This window comes from Hetaerina americana, unplaced genomic scaffold (genome assembly GCF_022747635.1).
Source record: "Hetaerina americana unplaced genomic scaffold, ioHetAmer1.1.p SCAF_4, whole genome shotgun sequence".
NCBI classification, from domain to species: domain Eukaryota; kingdom Metazoa; phylum Arthropoda; class Insecta; order Odonata; family Calopterygidae; genus Hetaerina; species Hetaerina americana.
The window spans coordinates 24497641-24521511 of record NW_027286985.1 but is presented as its reverse complement, the minus strand read 5'-3'; the positions used below and the strand labels follow the sequence as shown (position 1 = coordinate 24521511).

General features: G+C 39.5%; 1 protein-coding gene across 3 annotated transcripts in view; it reads right to left on the bottom strand.

The window, feature by feature from the left end:
- Positions 1-23871, bottom strand: part of st (ATP-binding cassette transporter scarlet) — a 127354-nt gene that overhangs the window by 90834 nt on the left and 12649 nt on the right. For 2 of the 3 annotated variants that reach the window (XM_071589641.1, XM_071589642.1), the window contains exon 2: positions 156-240. Coding sequence is in view for 1 of the 3 variants with exons in the window: in XM_071589640.1 (XP_071445741.1) it covers positions 156-240; positions 16336-16357 (107 nt within the window). In the remaining 2 variants the exon portion in view is untranslated. Of the gene's footprint in view, positions 1-155; positions 241-16335; positions 16448-23871 lie in introns of those variants that run through there. The other variant, XM_071589640.1, reaches the window with a different exon arrangement.

Genomic DNA, 23871 nt, shown 5'->3' with positions numbered 1-23871 from the left:
TTGCCATTACATATGAACGAGCCCCTATTCGTCGTCTTAAGAGAAAATGAAAAATTGTATGCGTGATAATAACGCAAGGGAACGAGGTGATGGAGTCTTAAGGGTTTCGTTATTGTCGAGATAAAATATCGAGAGGTATAATTGAAAATACTTACTGATGGACTTGTGACTCCAATCGCCAAACTTCTTCAGTGGCCCAAAGCCGAAGAACACACTCTGATGGGCACCCTTCGATAATACCTGCAAGAGAGAAGGGTGCGATTATTAAGAGATAGGAGAACAAATCCGAGAGAAACTATGAAATTAATATGATTTGATGCGTTCATCGTAAAAACTCAAGAATTTTCGGGTGTGCATTATCCATTTTTACGCACATGAAAATCCAATATTTTTATTGCTTAAAATTTCTGCAGGCCAGAGGACTAGTTAAACGTGAACAGTGAATTTCACGTTTCACCTAGTAGACAAATAGGTAAAACGTGAAATTTCAGTGTTACAGTGTACGCCTCAGGTAATGTATACGATCGACATCTCCTTCGGACACATTAGTCTGCATAGTGAAAAGACGGGAAGAGATAGGAAGAAGGGAAGAGGTCTCTGTACATATTTCTTTTGAGTCACTGTGGGAGGATGCAGGAGAGTTGGGAAAAAATTATTCATTAACAACGCTGGCTTCAGGAACATTAATACCTTTTGAGTTAAACTTTAAGCCAAAGAGTTACGCTTTTGTTTATTTCTTGGAGAGTAAAAAAATATCACATCATATACAAAGCGAACGGTAACTACGGCCGTATAAATAGCCGTACTCTTATAAATGGGCAAAGGATGGGTGAGGTAAATTGGAGAAAATACAAGCAGTAGTAGCTGTATAGTATATCCAAGCTAGATAGTACGTGATTTATTTGCAGTCCTCCATTTCATTGTTCTAACCGTTTGCGGTATTTAAATATTTCAATTATTTTCAGTTTTTTACTATATTTATTGTTGGTCTTATTTTCAGTTAATTATTTAATTTTATAATTTTTATCGATTTACTGCTTGTATTTTCTCCAATTTCCCTCACCCATCCTTTGCCCATTTATAAGAGTACGGCTGGGGTGAACTCTTCCCATTATATATCACATCATCATCATCATTGGTATTGTCTGTTCAGAGGAGGTTTTGGACTGCGGCTCCGACAACTATGCATTACGATACATTGCCCGTGGTCCTCCTCTCTTTTGCACTACATTATTCCCTTCATTCAGTTGATATCGATCGAGTTTGTATCCGACTCGTCATCATGGACACTGGTGACGCAGTCTTCCAGGAGGAGAACGCTGACGAATCAGCTCCCATTTCAAGTATAAACGATGCAAAAACTTCGCGCAAAATTTTCCAATTTCTTCAGTTCTGAATTACTTTCAATGCTGCCCGAAAAGCCTATTCCCTTCCGTCATCTTCCCCGATGCCCTCAATCTCTTCCTTCCGTTACGATCTTTACAACAGCAAAACCTTTCAACATTTCCTTCGCTCATTTTTTCTGTCTTCCTTGGATTTCACTTGCGACTTCCTCTCTTCTATTACCAAATTTCAAACTTCCCTTTGAACTAAAATAAGAACATTGCTATCACTGTCATGACCATTATTTGAGATGTGCTGAATAAAATCACCCTTTCGTCACAACTGCTTCTGAGTGGTATTTTATCCTGATATAATGATCTTTTGGACGTTTCACTGAATTTTATTTGGATACTTTACAAAACCGACTTCAAATTATGATGTACGACATGAAATTTCGGGCAGTAGACACAAAAGATAAAATTGTACACGAGAATATAAATTTTTGGATTTATTTGTGTTTCTAACTCCTCTTTCGTTCATAAAGGTCAGCTGCTGAAGGTGATGTTGAGTATCTTTCCAAAAATTCCACTTCGTTAACATAAACCCGCTTTCATCCCCGTTCCGCGGTTAAAATAACCCTTCCACTTTCCCTATGTTACCATTAGTACTCTTGCAGCAAACAATTGGGTAATTTCGTATAATACTCTGATCAAATTATGAATTTCACTCTCTCTCGGGGAATGAAGATCTTTTTAGCCTCAAAGGATCAATAACAAGAAATGAGGTTGAAACACCAACTCTCCGGCGATTTTTCCTCAAAAAACGTTTAGAGAGAAATCCGTGGTGGAATAAAATCCGCCCTATTTTGAGAATCTAGTTCACTCAGTGCTCACCCTAGTTTATGGCTGATGCCACAATATCCAGACGCGATATTGACCTTCTGATTACTTCGTCATATTTTCCAGGTAACATTTTTCCGTCCACTCCTTCGATCAAAATCTCCTCCTCATTTCTGTAGACATAAAACTCGACTGAGTGTCATTTACTCCATTTGACCACAGGTAATTTTGTTTCATCTGCCTTCTTCTCTACTCGTGATAATCACTCACCTGTTCGACCTTATTCTCCTTATTCTTAACCTTCTTCCAGTACTTCGGCTACCTCATTGTGCCTGTCCTCCCCTCCACTATAAATTCTTCTCCAGTAGTCTCATTTTCTTTTCTAACATAATTGAATATCCTTCCTTCATTGTATTGTGTGATATTGTCGCACTTCATTGTCCTTAACATCACTCGGATATTTTGTGTTCCTATTTCAGTCGCCATCATTTTCTTGTCCGCTCCTCTTGTATCAACTACGAATGATATTCTGGGAATAATGGCCGAGAAGATGCTTCTCAGTCATTATTCCCAGAATATCATTCAAAGTTGAGTCAACAGCAGCATAAAAGAAAACGACTTCGACTGTTAAAATAGGAACCCGAAATGTCCTGCCAAATGAGTTTGTAGGTTGGCAGGATTCATCGTACTTTTCTCCCTCATATTTTCTTGGCAAGATTATTGCCGTGGTTTCCGGTTACAGTCCTCAATAGTGCTTTAGTGCGTAGTGCTTTAGTCCGAATTCGGCAAAGCGGTCACTCCACCGAGTTTGGACAGCTTCATAGCCGTCTAGCTGAGGAGCAGACTGCCTTTTTGGGTCCTAACCATCAATCTAGCATTCATCGGAGACGGCACCAAGAGCAATGATCATCTTTCTAGCCCTCACATCTCAAGGGGAGATCGGAACGATCAAGGCCTGCAGCCACGTCGAGCTTGCAGTGCTGTAATTTGCAAAATTTTGCAGGTAGTCACTGGCATTCGTGAGAATTGCAGCAAGGTGAAAATGTTCGGTATGTTGGCATTTTACATTCAGCGTTAGCTGGCAGATACTTCGGCCTCTCGGGGCAATGGAAAACTGCCGCTGTCCAAAATACTTGGCAGCCATTGAATGCCAGCCTAAAGGAATGTTTTCCCCAAAACTCGGCACGCCGGTGACCGTTTACAGATATTTTGAAGTGATTGTCATGTTGACGAGTGTAAGGGGATGCGTTGTTGTGCGATGAATATCGATCGAATAGATTTAAAAAAGAATAACTCTCTCAAAAGATACACTCCCACTTCACTTGCACAAATTCATTCTTTTCCGATTAAAACTGGCCAACGCAACCCGGTCGAAATGAATTGGGAGAGTTCTCCCGGTTGTCGCTGGGCCCCAATATCTTTGTCATTATAGTTGCCGGTTCATTTTATACCCCAGGTTCAAGAGTTTAAGAACATGGCGAGGCGATCGAAGAGAGAGAAATTTCCGAAAAATGCCGGGGAGCGGGTGGCGGGGGAGATCCTCATCGTTTCCCGCAGGCTCTCGTTTGCACGGATGGGGACGCGAAGCCGAGGATGCGGACGTGACGCGAATATAAGGGTGGGCGTTACATAATCCGACCACCTCCCCCCCCTTCGCTGCCGACTCTACCTCCATGCGATGGTAGAAGCGGAAAGGTGGGTTTCGCATTATGCGGCGGACATCCTCTGTTCCTTTCCTCTTTTCTCATTCCTCCCCCGACTCTCAATGGAGGATTAGACCGCTGGGTGAATTTCGTTTTATCCCAGGGGGGTTTTTATTACCCCCACAAGAGGGGACGTGGTATTTTTCACGGAAGACAAATATTTTTCACCTACGTGACTCACTTGGCGCAGTCCCCATTTTATGAATCCCATGAAGAATGTGACTGGAGAATTATTCTTTAATATGTTCGCGGAAATTTTATTTCATCGGACGGGTGCTAGTCAAATGCCGAAAATGAGTGGATGAACGACCATTGTTTGATTAGCATTTATGTATAATGATGAAAGAAGACACTTTACTTTTCCACTTAGAATGTTTTTAATACGTCGCAGGTTTCGTTACAGCGTAAGATCTACGCTGTAACGAAGCCTATATCGTAATAAAAATACTCCTATGTGGGAAAGCAATGTGTCATCTCTCATCATGAAGTATTTCCTCCATGTTACGCCTGAAACTTATTTATTTAGCTTAACAATGTTTTAAAATAAAAATAAAATAAATAAATATGACATTCTAATGGTTTTAGAAATTTTTCTGACCATAACTATTATCACGTTGCAATTAAACTTTGCTTAACTCTACTAATTATTGTTCTTTACCATTAATTAATATTAGTATATTTAGAGCAACTCTCAAGTGTTTTTTGCATGATTCAATGCGGATTTTAAAAAAAGGATAATTTTATGTAATCGACTTCCTTCGGACATTTGCTAATTCCCGAATTAGTACTTGCTTTAACCTTCCGATAATTTCCTCGGGTATGCAATTTCCCACCGACGGACGAGAACTCATCACGCATCGGACTTCCCGACCATTGAACCAAGCAGGCCTCCTCAGGCTTACCCGGCATGCCACCCCCGCTGCCGTCCGAAAAAGATAACGGGAACTCATGATGAATGTTTCATAAATCTTGGAATATTTTCAATTCGAAGGAAACTGAAGGCAGAACCCAAATTGGCGGGGATTTCACCGTAAATATCACTGAAAACATCCTGGCTTTCGTGTTTTAGAGACTCACTGCATACACTGGCGTTGGCTGCATGGCAATTAATCCACGGAAGGGACATCTCTTGGCGAATGTTACCGTCTTCATGTAACTTACGATCGCCCGTAAACGCCCTTGTAAGAAGAAAACCTTCTACTGATCGCTTTTTGCGGATAGGTGTTCTTGTGCGGGGGTTGACTGGTCTGAGGGTTGAAGACGGCCTTGCCCGCTTGCAGTCGGGTACTTTTTAAGATCCGGCACCATTATTTATGGGGAATTCATCAGTTGAAGTAATGATTGTGGGAGTGATAGTGCATATTGATGGTCGTGGTGGAAAGGATAATGTTAGGTAAGCTGGTTAAAGGAAGGAAATATGCTTACGATGACATTGAAGTGAGTAGAGGGTGCCAAAAACCAAAGAAAGAAATTAATCTAGGGTTAATAAGAGGAATTTCAAATGAAACCTAATTGTTGTCGAGAACCAACTAAGGCCATACCATTGAATAGTTAGATTATCTCTGTTTTTCCAACATTTGACGCTTTTTCTTAGTTGTTTTCCTTTGGGATTCATCCGTAAGTTATTAGAGAAATTAAATAATTTAAATAAATTAATGTCCATTAATTTATTTTTACGGAAATATTTCTTCTAGATATTATGTAGTAAACCTTGCATACTATATGACTATAGCCAATAAAAGTCTATGCTAATCTGAAACGAAATTGATACTCAACCTTGAATAGATTCGTACGTGACCAACACTAGCTAATACATGTATTTCATCGATCCAAAATTATCACGCGATTGAGGTTACATGTACGATTTTGCTTTGGTAGGACATCTTTCCCCCTTATTGTTTGAAATTCGCATGACAGTATATTGTCAGACGACGATAGGATGGTTTTATCTCGATGCCAAAATATAACTCAGGAAGGATGCTTCGCCGAAGAGCCCGGAAGTAAGGAATACTATAAGAAATTCGTGGGGAGACGAAGGGATTTGATATAGATGAGTACTTCTGAGTGGAGTAGGTGGATTTCAAAATCGCCTAATATTACCCCTCGTAACGTTAAACTTCCGATTCCATCCAGCTTCATAACTTCAAGTCTTTCTGACCGAAATTATCCATTCACTCCTCGTTGTCGAATTCCCACCGTCGCTCTCGGCCCGCTTCTGGCTCCGTGACCTCGATCAAGGGCAAGGCCATGCTCTACGTATACACCTGGTTCGAATTCGCCTTTCGGGGGGTTTCCAGTAGCCTTACCGAGAGTCGACATCCCCTCCACACTCTCATGATTTCGAGTTGACCCTCCAGGATTTGAAACTCCTTCTCAAAGTGCTTTACTTCTCCGTGTTGAAGCGCAAATTCACTTCCCCGATGACCGGCTTCCCCCGCCTCCGCCACCTCAAAGCCCTTTGCTCTGCTTCTGTCCTTCTTTGACCTTGCCAATTCCACTCCCACATTCACCACACCTGGCAGAAAAAAAACCCCGCTTGCCCCACTCCTACTCCCTTTCTCTTGCCCCCGTCCCAAATAGTCTCACTATCCCTTCCGTACTGTTTCCTCTTCCCCCAAAGACAAACCCGTCTCACTCCATATTCGCATTCTCCCATATTCACAGTGTAAGCTTTTAAATCGCCTTCGGGAGATGCGTAGAATCAATCGAAGAAAGTGCCGTGATCTGTGGTTAAACACAATTTATTTCACAACTATCCATCATTAGTTAATTATTATTACTTTTAATCTACCAGTTAAGGTAGGTTTTCGTTGACTCAGGCTACACAACGGCACAACGATAATTCCCTTGCCTCTCCCACAAAACACAACCTGAAATCCAACTAAATCTGCCTCCCTTTATTCCGTCCAACTCGCTTATTCTATCACTGCCCTTTTCCTAGGTTCCCTAGCATCCTCCCCTCTATCAAAGTCTTCAACATCTCATCGCTAATCAAAATGCTCTGCATCCATATTTCCTACCTCCTTTATATTTTTACCAACAATCCTCTCTCCTCCCTCGCAATACCTATTACTTCCTCGTTTGTTTCCTTTTGGTACATTTCTCATTTTCCATCCGATATTTTCCATCATTTGTTTTTTTAAGGAAATTTATTTATATGAATGAGCACGTGAGAATCGGGTTTTTGCTGTGGAATATGTACTGATTTTCCAACCCGTGGGTCCAAGTTCGAATCCCGGTAGTGGCAAAAGCGTTTTTGAGGCATCCTGTTCCACTAACCTCGGATGTAATGTAGTGAGCACATCAAGTGGGGGCGTGTCCGTTGGATGGTGCGTTAAATTGTGGAGTTCTTGGTGTCTTTCGAGAAAATTACGTTCCTCCTTTCCCTAGAAGTCCACCTCTGCTAAATATCTACCTATCCCTAATGGCGTCAAACGATAATCAGTTGTATTTAAATATTAATAAAAATATTATTAGATCTTGCATGCTTGATGTTAAATCACCCCCTGCCACACATTCTAGCGGTGCATTTCAGGGTACCAGTTATAAATAGAAAAAAATACACGGTGCATGCAAGAGATAAATGAGAAGCATCCGAATCATGCCCCCTATTATGTTAATGAAAGTATCAGAAATTTTTTCAAAGAAAACATCAATAACTTAGTTCTAATTTATGGTGCTCATGTTTTAGTAGTGTTTATTGAGTAAATTATTCTCGTGTCACGACTTGTGTTTCTCATTGTCTTGATTTGGTAAGTTTTCATTCATTTAAAGGGACACTACTTGACTGTTTTTCATTTAAAACTAAGGGACTTATCTGCTACCTAATCTCTAAATTATTTCGAAGTAATGATGCCAAGAGTTAGACTGTGGTTAGACTTAAGGTTTTTTACAAAGATAAGGTTAATATATTCTCTTTCTCTTATTTTTGACAAACCCATCTAGTTGTCTAGTCGCCCGTTTAAAGTAGTTGGATTTGTCCAGGTTGCCATCTCTTAAAAAACTCAAAATAAATGAAATAATTATAACATGTAACAGTAGTCTATTTCCGCTTCTAACCAATTTTCTGTTGCATCATTCTATATATGTTTATTAAGCATTCCATTTATTACAAGTTAGTAAAAACATGCACAGATACGTAGTGCAGTTTGCCCAAGTTGGCTGTATTGCACTAAGTGCCATGATGCTTTAAATCTCATTATAGTATTCTTTTTCTTTCATGATACCTATTTTTAAGGATTACATTTGATTATTGTCATCATTACGTTATAAGTAGGATGATTCTTTAATGACGTGTGGAATAGAATAAATGAAAAAGTACTAGGAAACACCGAGTTTAATTTCTATTAGTATACTTGCAAAATGTTAGGTACGTGCATATTTAATTTCGGGGCAAATGCTTCATTTTTCTTCCTAAAGTCTTGTTTCCATTTTACGAGAAAATATGTTGGCACGAAGAGCAATGAGATTATGTACTTGCGTGACAAATTTCCTGAACAAAAATCTTTCAAGGAGACTAATGATTTCCCGTGAAAACTTAAATCCACACTATGGTTTTCAGAGATCCACCCTGTTGCTTGATTTATTACTGCCACAACTAACGACAAACAGGATCCCACACTTAGAGGTGACCGGTTGGAAGTGTCATTAACCTATCTCATCAGATGGGAAGAAGAGGTGTACATGTATTCGCAAACTGGTTCTCACACCGAAATACACATTTTTAGCAAAAGCATTGGCTGAAGTCCAATTTCAATCGTACAGCATTCGTATGCAGCACGTTTGAAGTATAATTTATTCCCAGCAACAAGCCGCAAAATATCCCAGGGAATAAAAATAAACGAAATTTCGACAAGTGCATAGGTAAAATAGGAGGATACTCGTACACTGTAGAAATTTTCGCTCTGGAATTCTCCGACGATTTCACCATGACTGCATGGTTAAGTTGTATTGAAATTTTTTCATACAAATAGGTATTATATATATTCAATTCAAAGACAAGAAAATAAATATATTCAATTTCAAATTTCATGATGCTAAAAGTATACTATTTTCCTGGGAATAATACAAAATAAGAGAACAACAATGAAACATTAACACAGGGTTGCTTGCCATCCTTGCAAATATAATGGAATTGAGCATTAAAACCTGTGGAGGATTAACGTTATTTTACTGGGGAATAGACAGTGGACACTAGACGTAAAGGTGACATTTTTGAATGTAATATGAAGGACTGACCTAGCGATTATTTCACACTAGTAGCTTTTAATGCATTCTTACTCTGGAAGAAGGTAAAGAAATATGCGTCACAGATGTGACTTTGGAGAACCATTCACTCAGTTAATCGGGCTAACTGTCGCACTAAGAAGAAACTGCCCACATATCACTGCACTACAGCTGACATGAGTGGTAATCCTTTGGTATATACTTCTTTGGGTGTGAATTCCGAGGAGGATAAACGCTCCATGGCTAGAATGATTCATTTCTCAAACACTCTACCTACTGATATTCCCTTGCATCATCACTAGCTTATGACTTTAATCCTCATTAATAGAAATGAAAAACTTCAGGTGCTATGACACGGTTTACTTTCATCTAGGCGCTTAAGAAAACGAAAAACTTCAATTTCGTACTTCAAAACTACAAGTTAGTTAAACCCCCTGCGGCAAGAGGGATTTTTATTTGCATGAGCTATCAAATTTTCAAGACTATTTTTATTGCTTTATCATCTACACATACGTAGATTTCTCTGCTGCACGGGAAAATTCTGATATATTTAATCTTATAAATTTAGCAATGTCTGTCCGGTTAAATTGGAGATATAAGGTAGCAAAAATGCTGGAACAAGAAGGGTAAGAAAAAAGAATTTTTTATCCTTCCAAGCCTGGGATCGCCCAATCCTGAATCCCAAATCACCTAATTGCTGCTTCTCAAATAAAGGCTGTATACCACCAATTGATGACGACTTCGACAGCATAATTATGCACAAGCCTCGATGACCCGGTGTACGATTGAAGCTTTATTTTTGAAAATTACAAAATGCTCGTATTTATCAATGCGATTACCTTCTACTAGTTAGTGCCGCAACGTTCGAGCTTTACCGTAGCCATTTCCGCATGCGTATTTTGGGGTGTGGTCCTCACCTCTCTCTTCCCCTTCCGATGTAGACACATTGGAACTCAAAATGGTGGACACATCTGTGCTCTCCTCCCCCTCCTCAATTCACCGCGTCTCGCCTTACGGTCCTTATGCCTCGTATTCCATTCTCTTCCGCACCTTTCCAAATTCTCTCTCCCTCCCTACTCGTGATTAATTCTCCGATCGAAATTCTTCGCAATGGCCATGGGCGCAAATCTGAGAAAACAGCACTTCTCAAGGAGAAAAGTAATTCACATCTGAGCTCTTCACGAATCAAAGCAGAATTGAATTAATTCATATGCATTACGCAGATGCAATTTAAATACTTGGATACCTTTCAAGCTGTTCTCTTTGGCAAGAAAGTAGGGGTAAAATAATAACATCAATGGAAAAATAAAAATATATTACACACAGTCAATCTCTTTTACTGATTGATCCTTACCTCTTTCGGCTGATATGATATTCGGCTCATGTCAGATTCATACACTGTCTCAGACATTACCCTTCTGTTCATGAGACTTAAAATATTCCGTACCCTTGGAGTCTCCTCGATCATATTCATCCATGACTTCCTCGATCCAACACATTTCCGTGCCCTTTTTTATTTCGAGCTTTTTAACAACTCATAATACTCAAAAATAAATTCCAATGTCAATTATTGTCCAATGGTTACATTTAATTGCAATGCACCCTGTAAACCACCGCTATGGTTTGTGGCAAGGAGTGGTCACATACCAGACTACCTTCGACACAAAATACTTTTTCTCCTTAGTGCGATCGTGCAACGTTATTCTGATCGCTAATTGTTCGTTGGAAAAATTACAACTAAAATGACATCTATTTGTTCTACACTGAATCTATTTAAGTTTATCGACATGATCTCTCTTACCGTAGTGCGATGGGGGTATGAATGCATTAGCAGCATCATTGCTAAAGAGACATTCCTAAAATTATATACAAGATATTTAATCTGTAATTTAACCTTCACTTCTTGAGTGATTGCCGATCCAGATACTCTTAACAATTGTGTTTAGCTACTCAGTTTGTCATAACAACGTTTTACAACTGTAGCTCCTCTATGCTGATCGCGATCCAATTCGGCAATCAAACCAAAATCATGAGGATCCCCTTTACTAGCAGTATATTCTGACTGAGGCTTGTCTAGCGAAAGATAGCATTGCTCTGTGACCTTTTCATCACATTTACCCTCTCCTCTTCTCATAATTCCTAATTTTTTGTAAACTCGTCCACATATTCCCGGCATATTTTTCGTCCAGGAGAGGTCGCGAGTGAGGGTAACGCCTGTGTATATTTAATCGAGACCGCACTATCTAATTCGGTGTTCCTAATCCAGTAGGCGTTCGGGAGGTAATTGCTCTTAGTCCGTTAATTCATCACTACACACTTTTTAAGTTTAATTCTAATTTTTAAGAGCCATTTGCTAAAGCTGCTTTATCCTCAGGATGACGTACCGACGTATAAGGGAAAACTCATTTACTGCTCTGTGGTCGGTATTTCCTTTAATAGTTTCTACATTTAAGACTTTTTCGGGTATGTTCGTTACTCACAAATCAAGAGCATGATCTCCGCTATTTGGTAACGTCACAAGTTGATGATTTTAACGTAAAGAAATGTAATAGCGACTCACGGGTGCATTTGCCTTTACCCCCTGTTTTATAACTTTGATATGATATGTACTGGGGAAGCATGGGAGGATGGAGAGTGTGTCTGACATGCTAGAAACGCTGGGCTGGGAACCTCTAGAATCTAGAAGAAAAGTAAGCAGACTTTGTGGAATGTTCCGAATTTTGAAGGGGGAGAAAGCTTGGGCAGATCTTAGGAAAGAGGCGGGGAACCCAAATTTTATAGGCAGAAATGATCACAAATTTAAGATAAAATGCCGGGCACAGAGAACAAATAAAAAAAATTTTCTTTTCTAAATAGAACAATTGTTGAGTGGAACACTTTACCTGCAAAAATATTCGAGCCCTTTCCTAACAGAGTGTATACTTTTAAGAATAGATGTAAGGCATATATGTAATAATTTGATTGATGTGTGGTGTATGGTATTATATGTAATAGCTTAATTTTTTTTTTAATTTATCTTTTTTTTCTTGCTGATAAATGGTTGTAAATGGGATGGGGATTCACTTTTTTTGTTAAAGAGATTTGTGTTTTGAAGTCTAGTTTTATGTATTATCTTTTGCAATTATTTGGGACTTGTGTGCCACCTGACAATGTCTATCAGCACATGTGTATTTCTAATAATAATAATAATAATAACTGTACATGCATGTGCTCCAATCAGAAGCGAGACATTGAATTCCCCTCCGATTATAATGCCGCGATCGTTGTTTTAGGATGAGGAACTTTCGATTATCTGATCTATTTCTAGTATTGAATTATTTTTATCGTCCGGCGGTCTGTAAAATGCGCATGCTTAGATTCTTTTGGATCCAGGACTTTTTATCGATCGTCAAAAGCTTTCGAAACCGTTACTTGAATTACCTCAGCCCTGCTGACGTAAGAATTTTTAACTGCAATAAATACACCGCTACCGATTCTATTTACACTGGTCATTTCTGTAAACGCAAAAGTATTTTGGAAAAATTTCACCGTCAGCGATATCAGGGGATAGCAAGCTTTCTGTTTCAATAATTATATCTGTGCCTGTGCTTTGAATAAGATGATGATATACTGCCACTTGTTTATTTAAAATTCGGTAATTAACTGCCAATATAGATAATATTTCCTAGTATTTACGATTGCTTAAATGCTTGTCGGGTTTGTTTTCTTATTATTATCGAATCCTTTGCAAACATTTCTGCTCGATGTGATCTGATCCATATTAAGTTATCTATCGTATGCATCTTTAGTATTGATCTTCACTTACTTTAAAGTTAAATTCTATGGAAAAAAGGGCTATTGAAACCCACTATTTGACCTACACGCTATCCCACCCTTTAATCTAAAAAAGCCCTGTGGTGCTAATGTGAAATGATAATAAACATTCATCGCTAGTCCTCTTTAGTTACTAATTTATGAGATTAAAAGAGAGACGTTTCCTGCCATTCTTTATCGGTGTTACCTTTTTTTGCTGCTCCGGAATGGTTCGACCCGATCCTAGAAGTATGTTGGCGGTATTGCATCAAGTACACTAAAATGTATTAAAGTTACCGGCCTTGATATTGGCCTCTCCATTAACGGATGGAAGTAGTCTCGTGAGATTGGTGATACTTACCCTTGCGAAAGACTGTTGACTTAGATTACCAACTTAACAGTATAAAAAACCGTGGAAAATCCATATTAGAAGGATAAAATTTTGGTTCCGACTCTGCATTAAAAAAATCAAATGTCTGGAAAAGTGTAGGAATATGATAATTATCTAATCATATTTCAGTGTTTGCTTTTTTGAGCCGCTATTTTTAGGGCTCGAGACGTGGGTTAGAAAAGCGCCGCCGGTTCTCCTCGGTTTGCCTGACGATTCCGATGATCCAATGTCATGCCGAAGACAGCTAGGATAAGATTTTCTGGGGGTCAAAGCTAAATGTGTCCGAGGGCCACGACTCCTTCCAATACCTTCTACATTTTTCACTCCTGACGCTGGCCTTTATTCCCGAGGGAAAGAGAGGCCAGCGGCAGTCCCATGGGTTATATAAGAGGGCGGATGTAGACATTCTGCCTTGTTCCCGGGTAGACCCTACTCGCCTCGGCTCCCCTTTCACCACCCTCCTTCCCATAATTCTCGGGGTTCTACCTTACGTAAGGAAGGATTCTCAACATTCAGTTCGCTTAGCCCCCTCATATATAATTTTTACCTTTTCGACCTGCTGTCTAGGTCCCTGCGGCCAGTCTGACATAGATGGTAAAGTCCTTTTAAGAGGATAACCCAGTTAATTAACTCACGATTTTTCCGGCTGAGGTCTGAGTCGGCTAAGTGGGTTAGCCGGTTAATGTGCTAAGCCTGTTAAAGGAATATTTTTCCAAACTGTTTGAATGCTAGGGGTGGGAGGCGGCTGGGTATGATAGAGTTACCGAAAGACAACGAGATAAAAATGGAAAAAGAGAGTTGTCGATGTGGTGTCGCTCAATTCGTCTATGTAAATAGCTAGCTGGACGCGCTTCCCTCAAAGCAGCCTTCACAAACCCAGAAGCCACTCACATGATCATTTTCCCTCCATTTTCCCCATCTTTCCCAGTGAACTAAACAGCGGCAAATGGGAGAATTTCAATCGAGGCAAAAACCCCCAGTTTCTGATTTTTTAAATCGAAGCTTACTTAAAATATGATTTTGGAGTCTATTATCATTCACAATTCAGTTATACATTGTGCTTCCATTGTGAACAGTGTCATATATTTAAAAACTTAGAACTAAGTCAGAAGGTTTTTACACCGGCGAAGTCTGTCTTCGTCACATACTCTCAGGTACGTATAAATGTAACATGACGGCTTCCGGCTTTCTGTATAGATTAAAAAAATAAAATTATAAATATGAAAATGGTTCCTCCGTAAGAGTTGTCTAGATCCACTGCTGAGGGCAAAGAGCCAAATTTTTGGTGACCCCACATTCACAGATACGCCGTGATATATTTGGTGAAGCCAAGCATTTAAAGGTACTAAAGTTAGATTTATGAAAAGAATGAAATCTTTTAAGAGATAGGGGATTAAGGAAGATAAAGGTGATTTGATAGGCTTCCGCAGCATATAGATTGTAAAGGCTGCATGATTTAAGGTTTATGATTCACGGCGTTTGTTGTTACTTCTGAAATGATTTCGGCGGCATCAGAAGGTTGTAGTGAAGTTTTTTAATTTTTATAGACATTTTGATGGCGATTATGAACTCTGATTGATTTTTCACGATTTAATTTTGCAAATTCCCGTTCATTTAGTGGAATATCCATCTTCCGTTTGGTCAAGGCAGCTTAGATGATGATCCGTGTAGTGGTCGGCCAAAATGTGCCGCTACCCTAGAAATCGTTGCAAAAATGCATATTATGGTCATGGAGTATCGCCGACTTAAAGTGCGAGAAATCGCTGAAGCTATGGGAATGTCATCTGAACGGACATTTTACATCTTAACCGTGGAATTTTATATGAAAAAAATCATCTGTTAGATAGATGCCATGACTCTTGACGCAGAATCACGAACGCATCAGAATGGAAATTTCCAAACAATATTTGACCCATTTCAAATGCAGCCAACAAGATTTTCCACGGTTTGTAATCACAGATGAAACTTGGGTCCACTTCTTTGCCCCAGAGACAAAACAGCAGTCAAAGCAGTGGAAACATATTGATTCACCTCAACCAAAGATAGCAAAGACCAGAAAGGTGATGGCTTCGGTTTTCTGGGATGCGAAAGAGATTCTGTTGATAGATTATCTTCCCCGTGCTTAAGGAATTACTGGAAAAACTACGCTTACCTCCTGGGCCAACTAAAGCAAAAAAGCACCCACCTTATTCGCCTGGTTTGCATCCATCATTTCCCTTTCTTCCCCAAGCTCAAATTTTCCTTGGTGGACGGAGATCTCTTCAAACAAAGAACTAACAGCCGAAGTAGATGGGTGTTTTGCTGGCCTAAAGGAATCTCATTTTCGAGATAGTATTCGAGTAAGTCATTGAAACGTTGCTGGACCAAGTGCACTAGTGTACGGGAGACTACTTTAAAAAATAAAAAAATTTCACCGAGAGAAGTCTTTTATTTCTATTCAATTCCGAAAACTTTTCAAATTACCCTTGTATTTCATTCCACTTCATGCCACCGAAAATTTCTATTCTAATTCCCGGTTAAATGCTTGCCTATAATTATTCTTTTTTATTGCTATCTAAAAAATCCCGTTGCCTCTCAAAATCTCCTCTCACTTTCTGCTTTTTTTCTACGTACATTTTCTCCCACGACTTTCTTGTCTCCTACTGCATCTCAGTCCCCTAAGCTTGTCTTCCTCTCTATCCAGCTTATTTTTTCTATCCTTATTCTTACTCTCTTCTTGAAATATTCTAATCTACGATCGTACTTTTCTTGAAGAAGACGTTTTTCCTGATCTAGAAAACATTATGTCCTGTATTGAAATTCTCACCAATATTTTTAGGAATACCTACCGCAGTGGAAATAAACATTTTAGTGAGGTGGTATCTTATTATGGATTTTTACCCTCCTTGTGGTGCATTACCTCCTTACCCTCTTTCTCCTATCTTTTTTAGTCATAGTTTCGATTGGTTTACTCACGTCAACCCCCATGCCGTGACAAGACATCAATTAAACTGTCGCATAACGGCGTGTCGGATTTAACACCACTCAGAGTGACGCCCAGTTTGAAAAACGGTAGTCTTACCTTGACTTGCCGGAAGAAGCATCCTTCAGCCGTAGGCGGAAACTGCTTCACGGAACTCTTTTGACTGGGGAAGTAACTGGGCAATTTGCAAAAGAATTTGGCACCCAAGGCTCAAATTTAGACTCTTCCGAGGACTGTTGATTATGGCCTTGATCGTCGTTTTGTCCTAATAGGACAAAAAACTCTTCTCTTTTATAAACCATGTAGAATAAAAATTCTGAGTGAATGTTACTTTAAAATGCATCAATTATATATTAACTTCATTTTCGATAATATATTACATTTACTACAGAGCAACCCCCAGAATATGATAAAACAAATACCTGCCAAGAAGGCAGGATAATCTGATACAGCTTGAAATGTAACAAAATTGGAAATAATAGACACCTCGGGGACACTCGGTGAAAATAAGAATTTGGTCTTTTATCCTGAAACATTTAGATGGGCATACTTAAAATGAGTATTAGGCCAAACAAATGACAATTTTAATTTCGCAATTGTTTTTAGATTTGAATCTTATTTAACAGCTTGTTTAAATTTAAATGCTTTAGCTTACCCTAGAGTTGCTTCTTAGGTTTTCTCTTGTTAAAATTCCGAAGATGAATATATCTAAAGCAAATAAAATATTTCGTTTCATTATATTTTCAAGTAATTGCCATAATTTATTTTTTTGGATTTTTATGTTAGTTTTTATTCGCTATGTATGGAATCAAAAAGGCAAGTGATACATCTTACACATTTATTGTGCAGTGGCAGCAAAACATTTATGGTTCACAAGTAATTACAAAAACCACAAAAAGTGTTCTTTCTTAGGTATTCCAAGGTACCTATTTCCGCCAGTTGCTTCGAAAATGCGGTCGTAGGGGGAAGAAGGAAACTTCGGAGAAGAGCGTTGGAAAGGATATTAAAATTCAATCGCGTTTTTATTTCAATAATGTTTTAGATTAAGCTAGATAATCGAGGAAGGAGGAGAAAAAGATTGGATATTGAAAACGGCATAAGGGAGGGCAAAAAATATTCATAATTTTAGAGAGCTACCTTTGACTGAAGGTATATAAGTTGTTTTTTCAGGAAAAAAGATTTCTAAACACGTTAAAAACTCTTTAGAAGGCAAAGTTGTAGGTTAAAGTAGAGAAAGAAAGGCTAAAATTATTTATATCAGCATCGACAATGCAGTTATATTGGAAGAGAATTCAAATTGATTATCTCATCAGCTATTTACCATTACATTTGAGATTAAAAAGTTTCAAAAATGTATTTGTTTCAATGACGGCGTTCTTGTACAGTTTATATTAATTTACTTGAATATTTAACGTAAGCTTTCTATTTTTCACTCATATCCACCATATCCAATAAATATTTCATTATATTCATGTATTAATATATCAAACACGTTGCCCATATTCATTTACGTGTCCCACAATTTTTTCCATAGTTGAAAAAACATTTCGAATGCTAAATTCACCACCCAACTTCACCTTATATCATTTATAACAAAATTCGGGGAAAAGAGAAGCCTCAAATATTTGGCCCTTAAAAATGAGAGCATATAGATGCGTCCACTTGTTTGGATAAATATCCTTATTATGTCAGGTCAGTATAAGTATGCTCCCGTAATTAGATATCCTCGCATCTCCCATCTTTAAACCCAAGGCATCAAGGCAAACCCAAGACAACCTGCTGGTGGTTTTGCGGTCCTCCCCCTCTAACGTTGCGGTCCGAAATTCACATCTCTGCGGTGGATGTAGTTCTCGACTCTCCCCACTACTCCACCATCCTCCGCCCGTCTGCGATTCGCGAGCTGTCGGCAGCACCCAGGAGCGAGCAAGCTGGTGTGCAATCGAACGGGAATAGCATGGGGAAGAGTCATCCCTAGGCATTGATGACATCCGAATAAACGCGAATGGAATGACACATTACCATTCTAATGTTAGAATTGGGAATTAGAGAATACTTCGTCAAAGCATGCATATTGCGCGTTTTCCGTTCCTCGAGACGTTTTCGAAAGGTAAAAAATATTGAAAGGGGCGGTAACGCTATGTTAGAAAATTATTAAGATCGAATTTGTGGTTAGAGTAGATAACGAAGGGGTTCTGCGATAAATGAGGGGAGAAAATGATCCTGAGAAAATCCGAAAAGGTGTGGATTCGTCGGGAATATTCTGAAACGCCGTAGGTTCCTTAATGAACCTATTGGTCGTTCTTGCTTGTAGAGTGGATAGATAACTTATGAGGTGATGGTTGTCATGATTTTCGTATGCAGTGGTATTATCTACTGTTGTTTTTGAGCTGTGAAATGATTTCAACAACATTTTAGGGAGTAGGATGGTTGGGATTTAGGATATGGAGAATTAGTAGTTGTTTTAGGATAGGTGACTGAAAGGTTGAGGCTATTTGTACCATTAGGGATTGGTGGGCAAAGTAAGAGGGGAAGTTTCTCATTGATACTAGTCTAATTTTGGCGAATGAGCGATCTTCACTGGTGCTTCTGGCTACTGCACTCGCTTTCAATGAAGAGGACCCAGAATCAAAAGTCGGTCGAGGCGAAATTTTCACTGATATTCCAATTCCTCATTAGTTTCCGAATATAGTCAACAGATTTTAAGCTCAGATATCGGCTATAACGGGAACCTTTCGATATCTAAATATTTTTCTTGTGTAGGTGGTCACTGTTGTCACAGTTCACCCCCCCCTCACCACCGTTCATTTGGACCGAAGGTCAGTTCAATGTTTACGGAGAAATGCGATTGTTCATTTCATTCTAGAGGTACAAAGGAAAAGTTATGTAATAAGTAGCCGTCCATCACATGGGACGATAAATTTAAAACTCTTTGGTGCGTTATTTCCTCATAAATCTTCGACGCTCAAACGATGTCACATGACAGTATCGATCCGTCAACAAACGCCATATATGTATATACATTCTATGTTCAGCAACAGACCAAGATATCGAGTTGATGAGACCATTGAGGGGGATTATTGATCATAAATCGATTTCCAATCTCTCAAGCTTTCATGAACAAATTTGACGTGAATGTGTACTTATTGCAATATTTTATGAGAATCGTCCATTTTCAATTGAAATGCCGATGCGCCTATCGATACGAGAGTAAAAACACATACGAGATTTAAAAATGGGATCGGAATGGTGCGGTGGCTAACATACTGACTCCCATCCTGAGGGCCCGGGTTCGAATCACGGTGGCAACAGATATTTTTCAGTGGTGTCCCGATCCCTAATTTAGGTGCTTTTTGCAGGGCACTCTAAGTTAGTACGCCACCCGTCGAATGGGACGTTAAGATGCGGTCCCTTTCGTTAAGAGCAGGCTAATGCCGACGCCAGCTTTCTCTCCACCTCCTTTCCTATCGTCCCTAATGGCACAAATGACCTCAGCTGTCGGTCGCCTACCATAAAAACTACTATCACCACGAGATCAAATCAACGACACTGAGGCAAAAGCTGACGCCGAATTTCCGTCTTACTTACCCCCACTCCCTGAAAATCCCAACGTATTACCTAACTATATAAACAAACAACCTTCAGATGACGATCGCCTTCACAAAAGTTAAAACAGCTACATTAAGAAAGAAAACACCAAGTACCACATTTTACCATCGCAGGGATGTGTTTAAATTTCGGAACGTTACGCAAGAAGGGATCGAAATTCCAGTGAAAACTCGCGTTACTTCCGGGAATAGGATCCGAGTCCTTGGGAGCGGGAAGCAGGCGGCAAGCCGACCGAGAATGCACCAAATCGATGCCCACATTTTCTTCTCTCGTTCTTTTCTATTTATTTTGCTTTCCCAACTTAATGGGAAACCGCAGGCGGCGCGGAGAAAGAAACAGGCTCCGTTGCCCCAAATGTGTGAAATTCTCATGTCGTACGGATTAGCGGCCGATAATTTTCTACCCTCACCTATCAAACCGACCTTCGGGTTTTGAAGACTTTGCGGTTGGTTGGTTGACTGCCTGATCGAGGGGATGGCACTTTGGAAAATTGAAACATCAAACATATACTTTTTTCAAACTTTTCCTCTGACCCTTATGTTGTCCCCGGAATTCCGATAGGTCACACCGCCTTACTCCAGTAAGAGGTTTTCCGGAGATCGAAACGCACGGGTGAGCACCGGAAACTTGAATTCACACCAGAGGGTGGCCTTCATCTCCGAATATAAATTTACATTAACGTCACCATTTGTAGGCCTGAAACGTAACACATATGACAGTGACGTGCGCTGTTGCATTAGAGAGAGGTTGCGCCCAGATCTCCTTTTGGGAGGTTACATAATCACCCTTTAAGAATATTAAATGCTATAAATTAATAGAATAGGCAGTGCAGCGACCAGCAGGTTTAAAGACTTCGACCTGAAGACGCTCGTTGAAACACGGGCGAAACTGTTGTCAGAAGAACAACCTACGCGGTGACGTCCAAAGAATGGAGAGTATTTCATATCTATATTTCCTCCATCTAACCCCCGCTCGTACTTTCTAATTTCCCTGTCCTTAACGTGGTCCTAAAACTCCAAGTCCGTATTATAACTGGCGCGGATCTCTCCTGTGTCTTCATTTCTGCTGTCTCTGTCGATTCCTCTATGCAAGGATTCTGTGCGATGACGATTGGGGAAGCATTACTTCTTGCATTGCGGGGTTCCGAATGTATGAATCCTGCCGTCCTAAACTATTAAATATTTATACATATCACTCATGGTAACGATGATTTCTCACAGGTAGTGACGTGCATTTGTAATAAAAATTATTAGTTGGCAACATTTAATAAAACAAAGAGGCTTTCGGGAACGTGCAAATTTTTTAAACTTGATGCTAAAACGGATTATGTAATACAGCAAGGGGTTTAATTGCTTTTCTTCACTGGCACAGAATGGCTCATGAACATTTACTTGTTGCATTCTCAATGTAATCCCGAAAATGCACTTGTTTCGCGTGCCCCCGCTTTCCCCCGCTTCATGGAAATATTTGTGCTCAATAAATAATATACAACTACTCAAATTGCTCCTGTGATGAACAATGAATTGTCAAAGCCAATATTTATTCCTAATATAACACTTAGTGGCTCTTGAGTCCATACGATTGATGCCTCTCTGGCTTGCAGCTGTCACGTCAAACGACGTCCCTATGCCTTGACTGAGGACGGCGCATTCTTAGGTTCATTAAAATCTCTGGAAAATGCAGCATCCTTGATAAAGGAAGAATTCGAACCAGCGGTCATTGGGTGAGGGGATCGCAGCGTGTCTTTTACCTGACCAAACCTATTAGCTCTTTCGCCTATGTTGTCTTTTTTTTAGTAATCCACCGGTTAAGGTAGGTTTTGGGCACAACTACCGAATAAATATTTTGTGACTCCTAACAAAACACAATGCAGCAACCTACTCTATATCAAGTCCTTCTTCATCTCTGAGTACTTCCTTCCTCCCTTCATTCCGTTCAACATCCCTATCCTGTTCCTGCTCTTTACTCGTTTGGCTGACATTCTCCTCTCTATTAAAATCTTCAACATCCCACTGCCTATCAATACGCCCTTCATACATTTTTCCTACCTCCTTAGGATTTCTCCCAAAAAACCCTCTCCTCCCCCACCATACCAAGTGCTTCCTCGTTTGTTTTCTTCTCTGTCCATTTCACCTTCTCCATTCTCCTCCACACCCACATTTCAAAATCCTCCAGTCTACGTATATCCTCCTGCTTCAATGACCACGTTTCCGCGCCGTACATAGCTACGCTCCATATCAAAGTTTTCACGAGTCTTTTCTTAACATCCTTACGCAACGTCCCCGTCATCAACTCCCTCCTCCTTGTGAAAGCCTCTTTGCCTAGCGCAATTCTTCTCCTTACGTCCCTACTACTTTGGCCGTGTTGGTCCAAAACACTACCGAGATACGTAAACTGTTCTACCTGCTCTAGTTTTTGCCCCCCTATTTTAATGTTAAGCTTATCCTTTTTCTTTCTAGAAAATCGCATAACCTTTGTTTTATTAATATCGATTCTCATTCCATACCTGTCGCACTGAATTTCCAATTCACTAAGCAATGCTTGTAGCCCCTTGGCTGATTGACAAACTAAAGCTTGGTGATCAGCAAACCTAACTGATTTTACGAATTCCCCGCCCACTTTCATTCCTACCTCCAGTTCTTCCCATGCCTCTCTAATCATTTCCTCCACATATACGTTGAACAGCACCAATAGTGGACAACCCTGCCTTACACCTCTTCCTAACACTGCCCATAATGCCATATTAATATCAGTTTAAAGTTGTTTTACTGTCGCAGTATTTAAAATCAGGAAAAGGTAGGTTTCATTTCATAAAGACGAATGTCCGTGGCAATTGAAGATCCAGATTAACATTGACTGAAATTAATTGGTATCAGCCGAAGGACTATCATGGCAGTTGATGTTATTTCATACGTAAAGCCCTGATTATAATCAGGAAATTTCATCGCAGACTATTCGAGGAGCATCTTAAAATAATAAATTCTATATGAAATGGAGAATAATTAATTTATCTTTTCATTCATTTTTTTCATTTGAGCGAGTAATCATTGCATGAAAACCGAAACCATTTTTTATCAATTTATGAACCCTCGTGTCGAGTCGCATTGTGAGTTCCTAAAAATGAAAGAATTATGGCAACCGAGATTTAATTTGGTTTTGAGCTATTTCAACTTTCTGTCGGCAGGATTCAATCATTCAAATATTAGAAACCTATTACATTTCTGAAAACGGGAAGCGTAAGATGCTTTGAGTAGTACTATTTTGACGTAGGAAAAATGTTATGCATTTTAGGTGTCCCCGCGCAATATAGGATTTTTTCATCGCTCTAACTAATCGCCCGATCCCTAGAAATTCAACCGGCGGTCATTGCATTATTCGCCATGTGGAAACGTGGCTAGATCACGGCACTAATATTTGGCAAATGTAGCCCTCGGATGGGGGTATTGATCCGAAAGAGAACGTCGAAGTTAAATGAGTGATTTCAAGGATGAAAATATATGCAGTTCTACTACAAACGGTCTTTATATAATATTCCTTTACTTAAACTGGAATAATTTTATCTATAAACCATTCCGATAAATGAGAATTATGTATATACGAGTACATGTATGCCACAGAAGAATACTCAATTAGGAGTTTCAATATCTCTTGTTAATTGGCTTGCCTTCAATTCAACCTGAGGTCAGAGACCTCGCAACTAGCCGGTAGCGTAATAGGCTTACAAACCTGCTGTTTTTTACTACCTTACTGGATACGCATTCGGAATGAAAGACATTCATTTTACGACTCGGATATATTTGACGTCGTGCCCTTTCCCTGTGGACTGACATCCTTTTATTTCCAAAGGTGTTTTAAATATATCCTCCGGTCTGCTACGTTATGTTGTCTCGGAATCACATCTGAAACGATCTTAATGCTTTTGAAGCAGTCGTCGTAGGCTCGACACATTTGTGACAGACCAAATTATTTACAACATTCGTTTAAAAATTTGTGTACGTTTACCAACGAAGCTGTTTCGTTTGAAATACT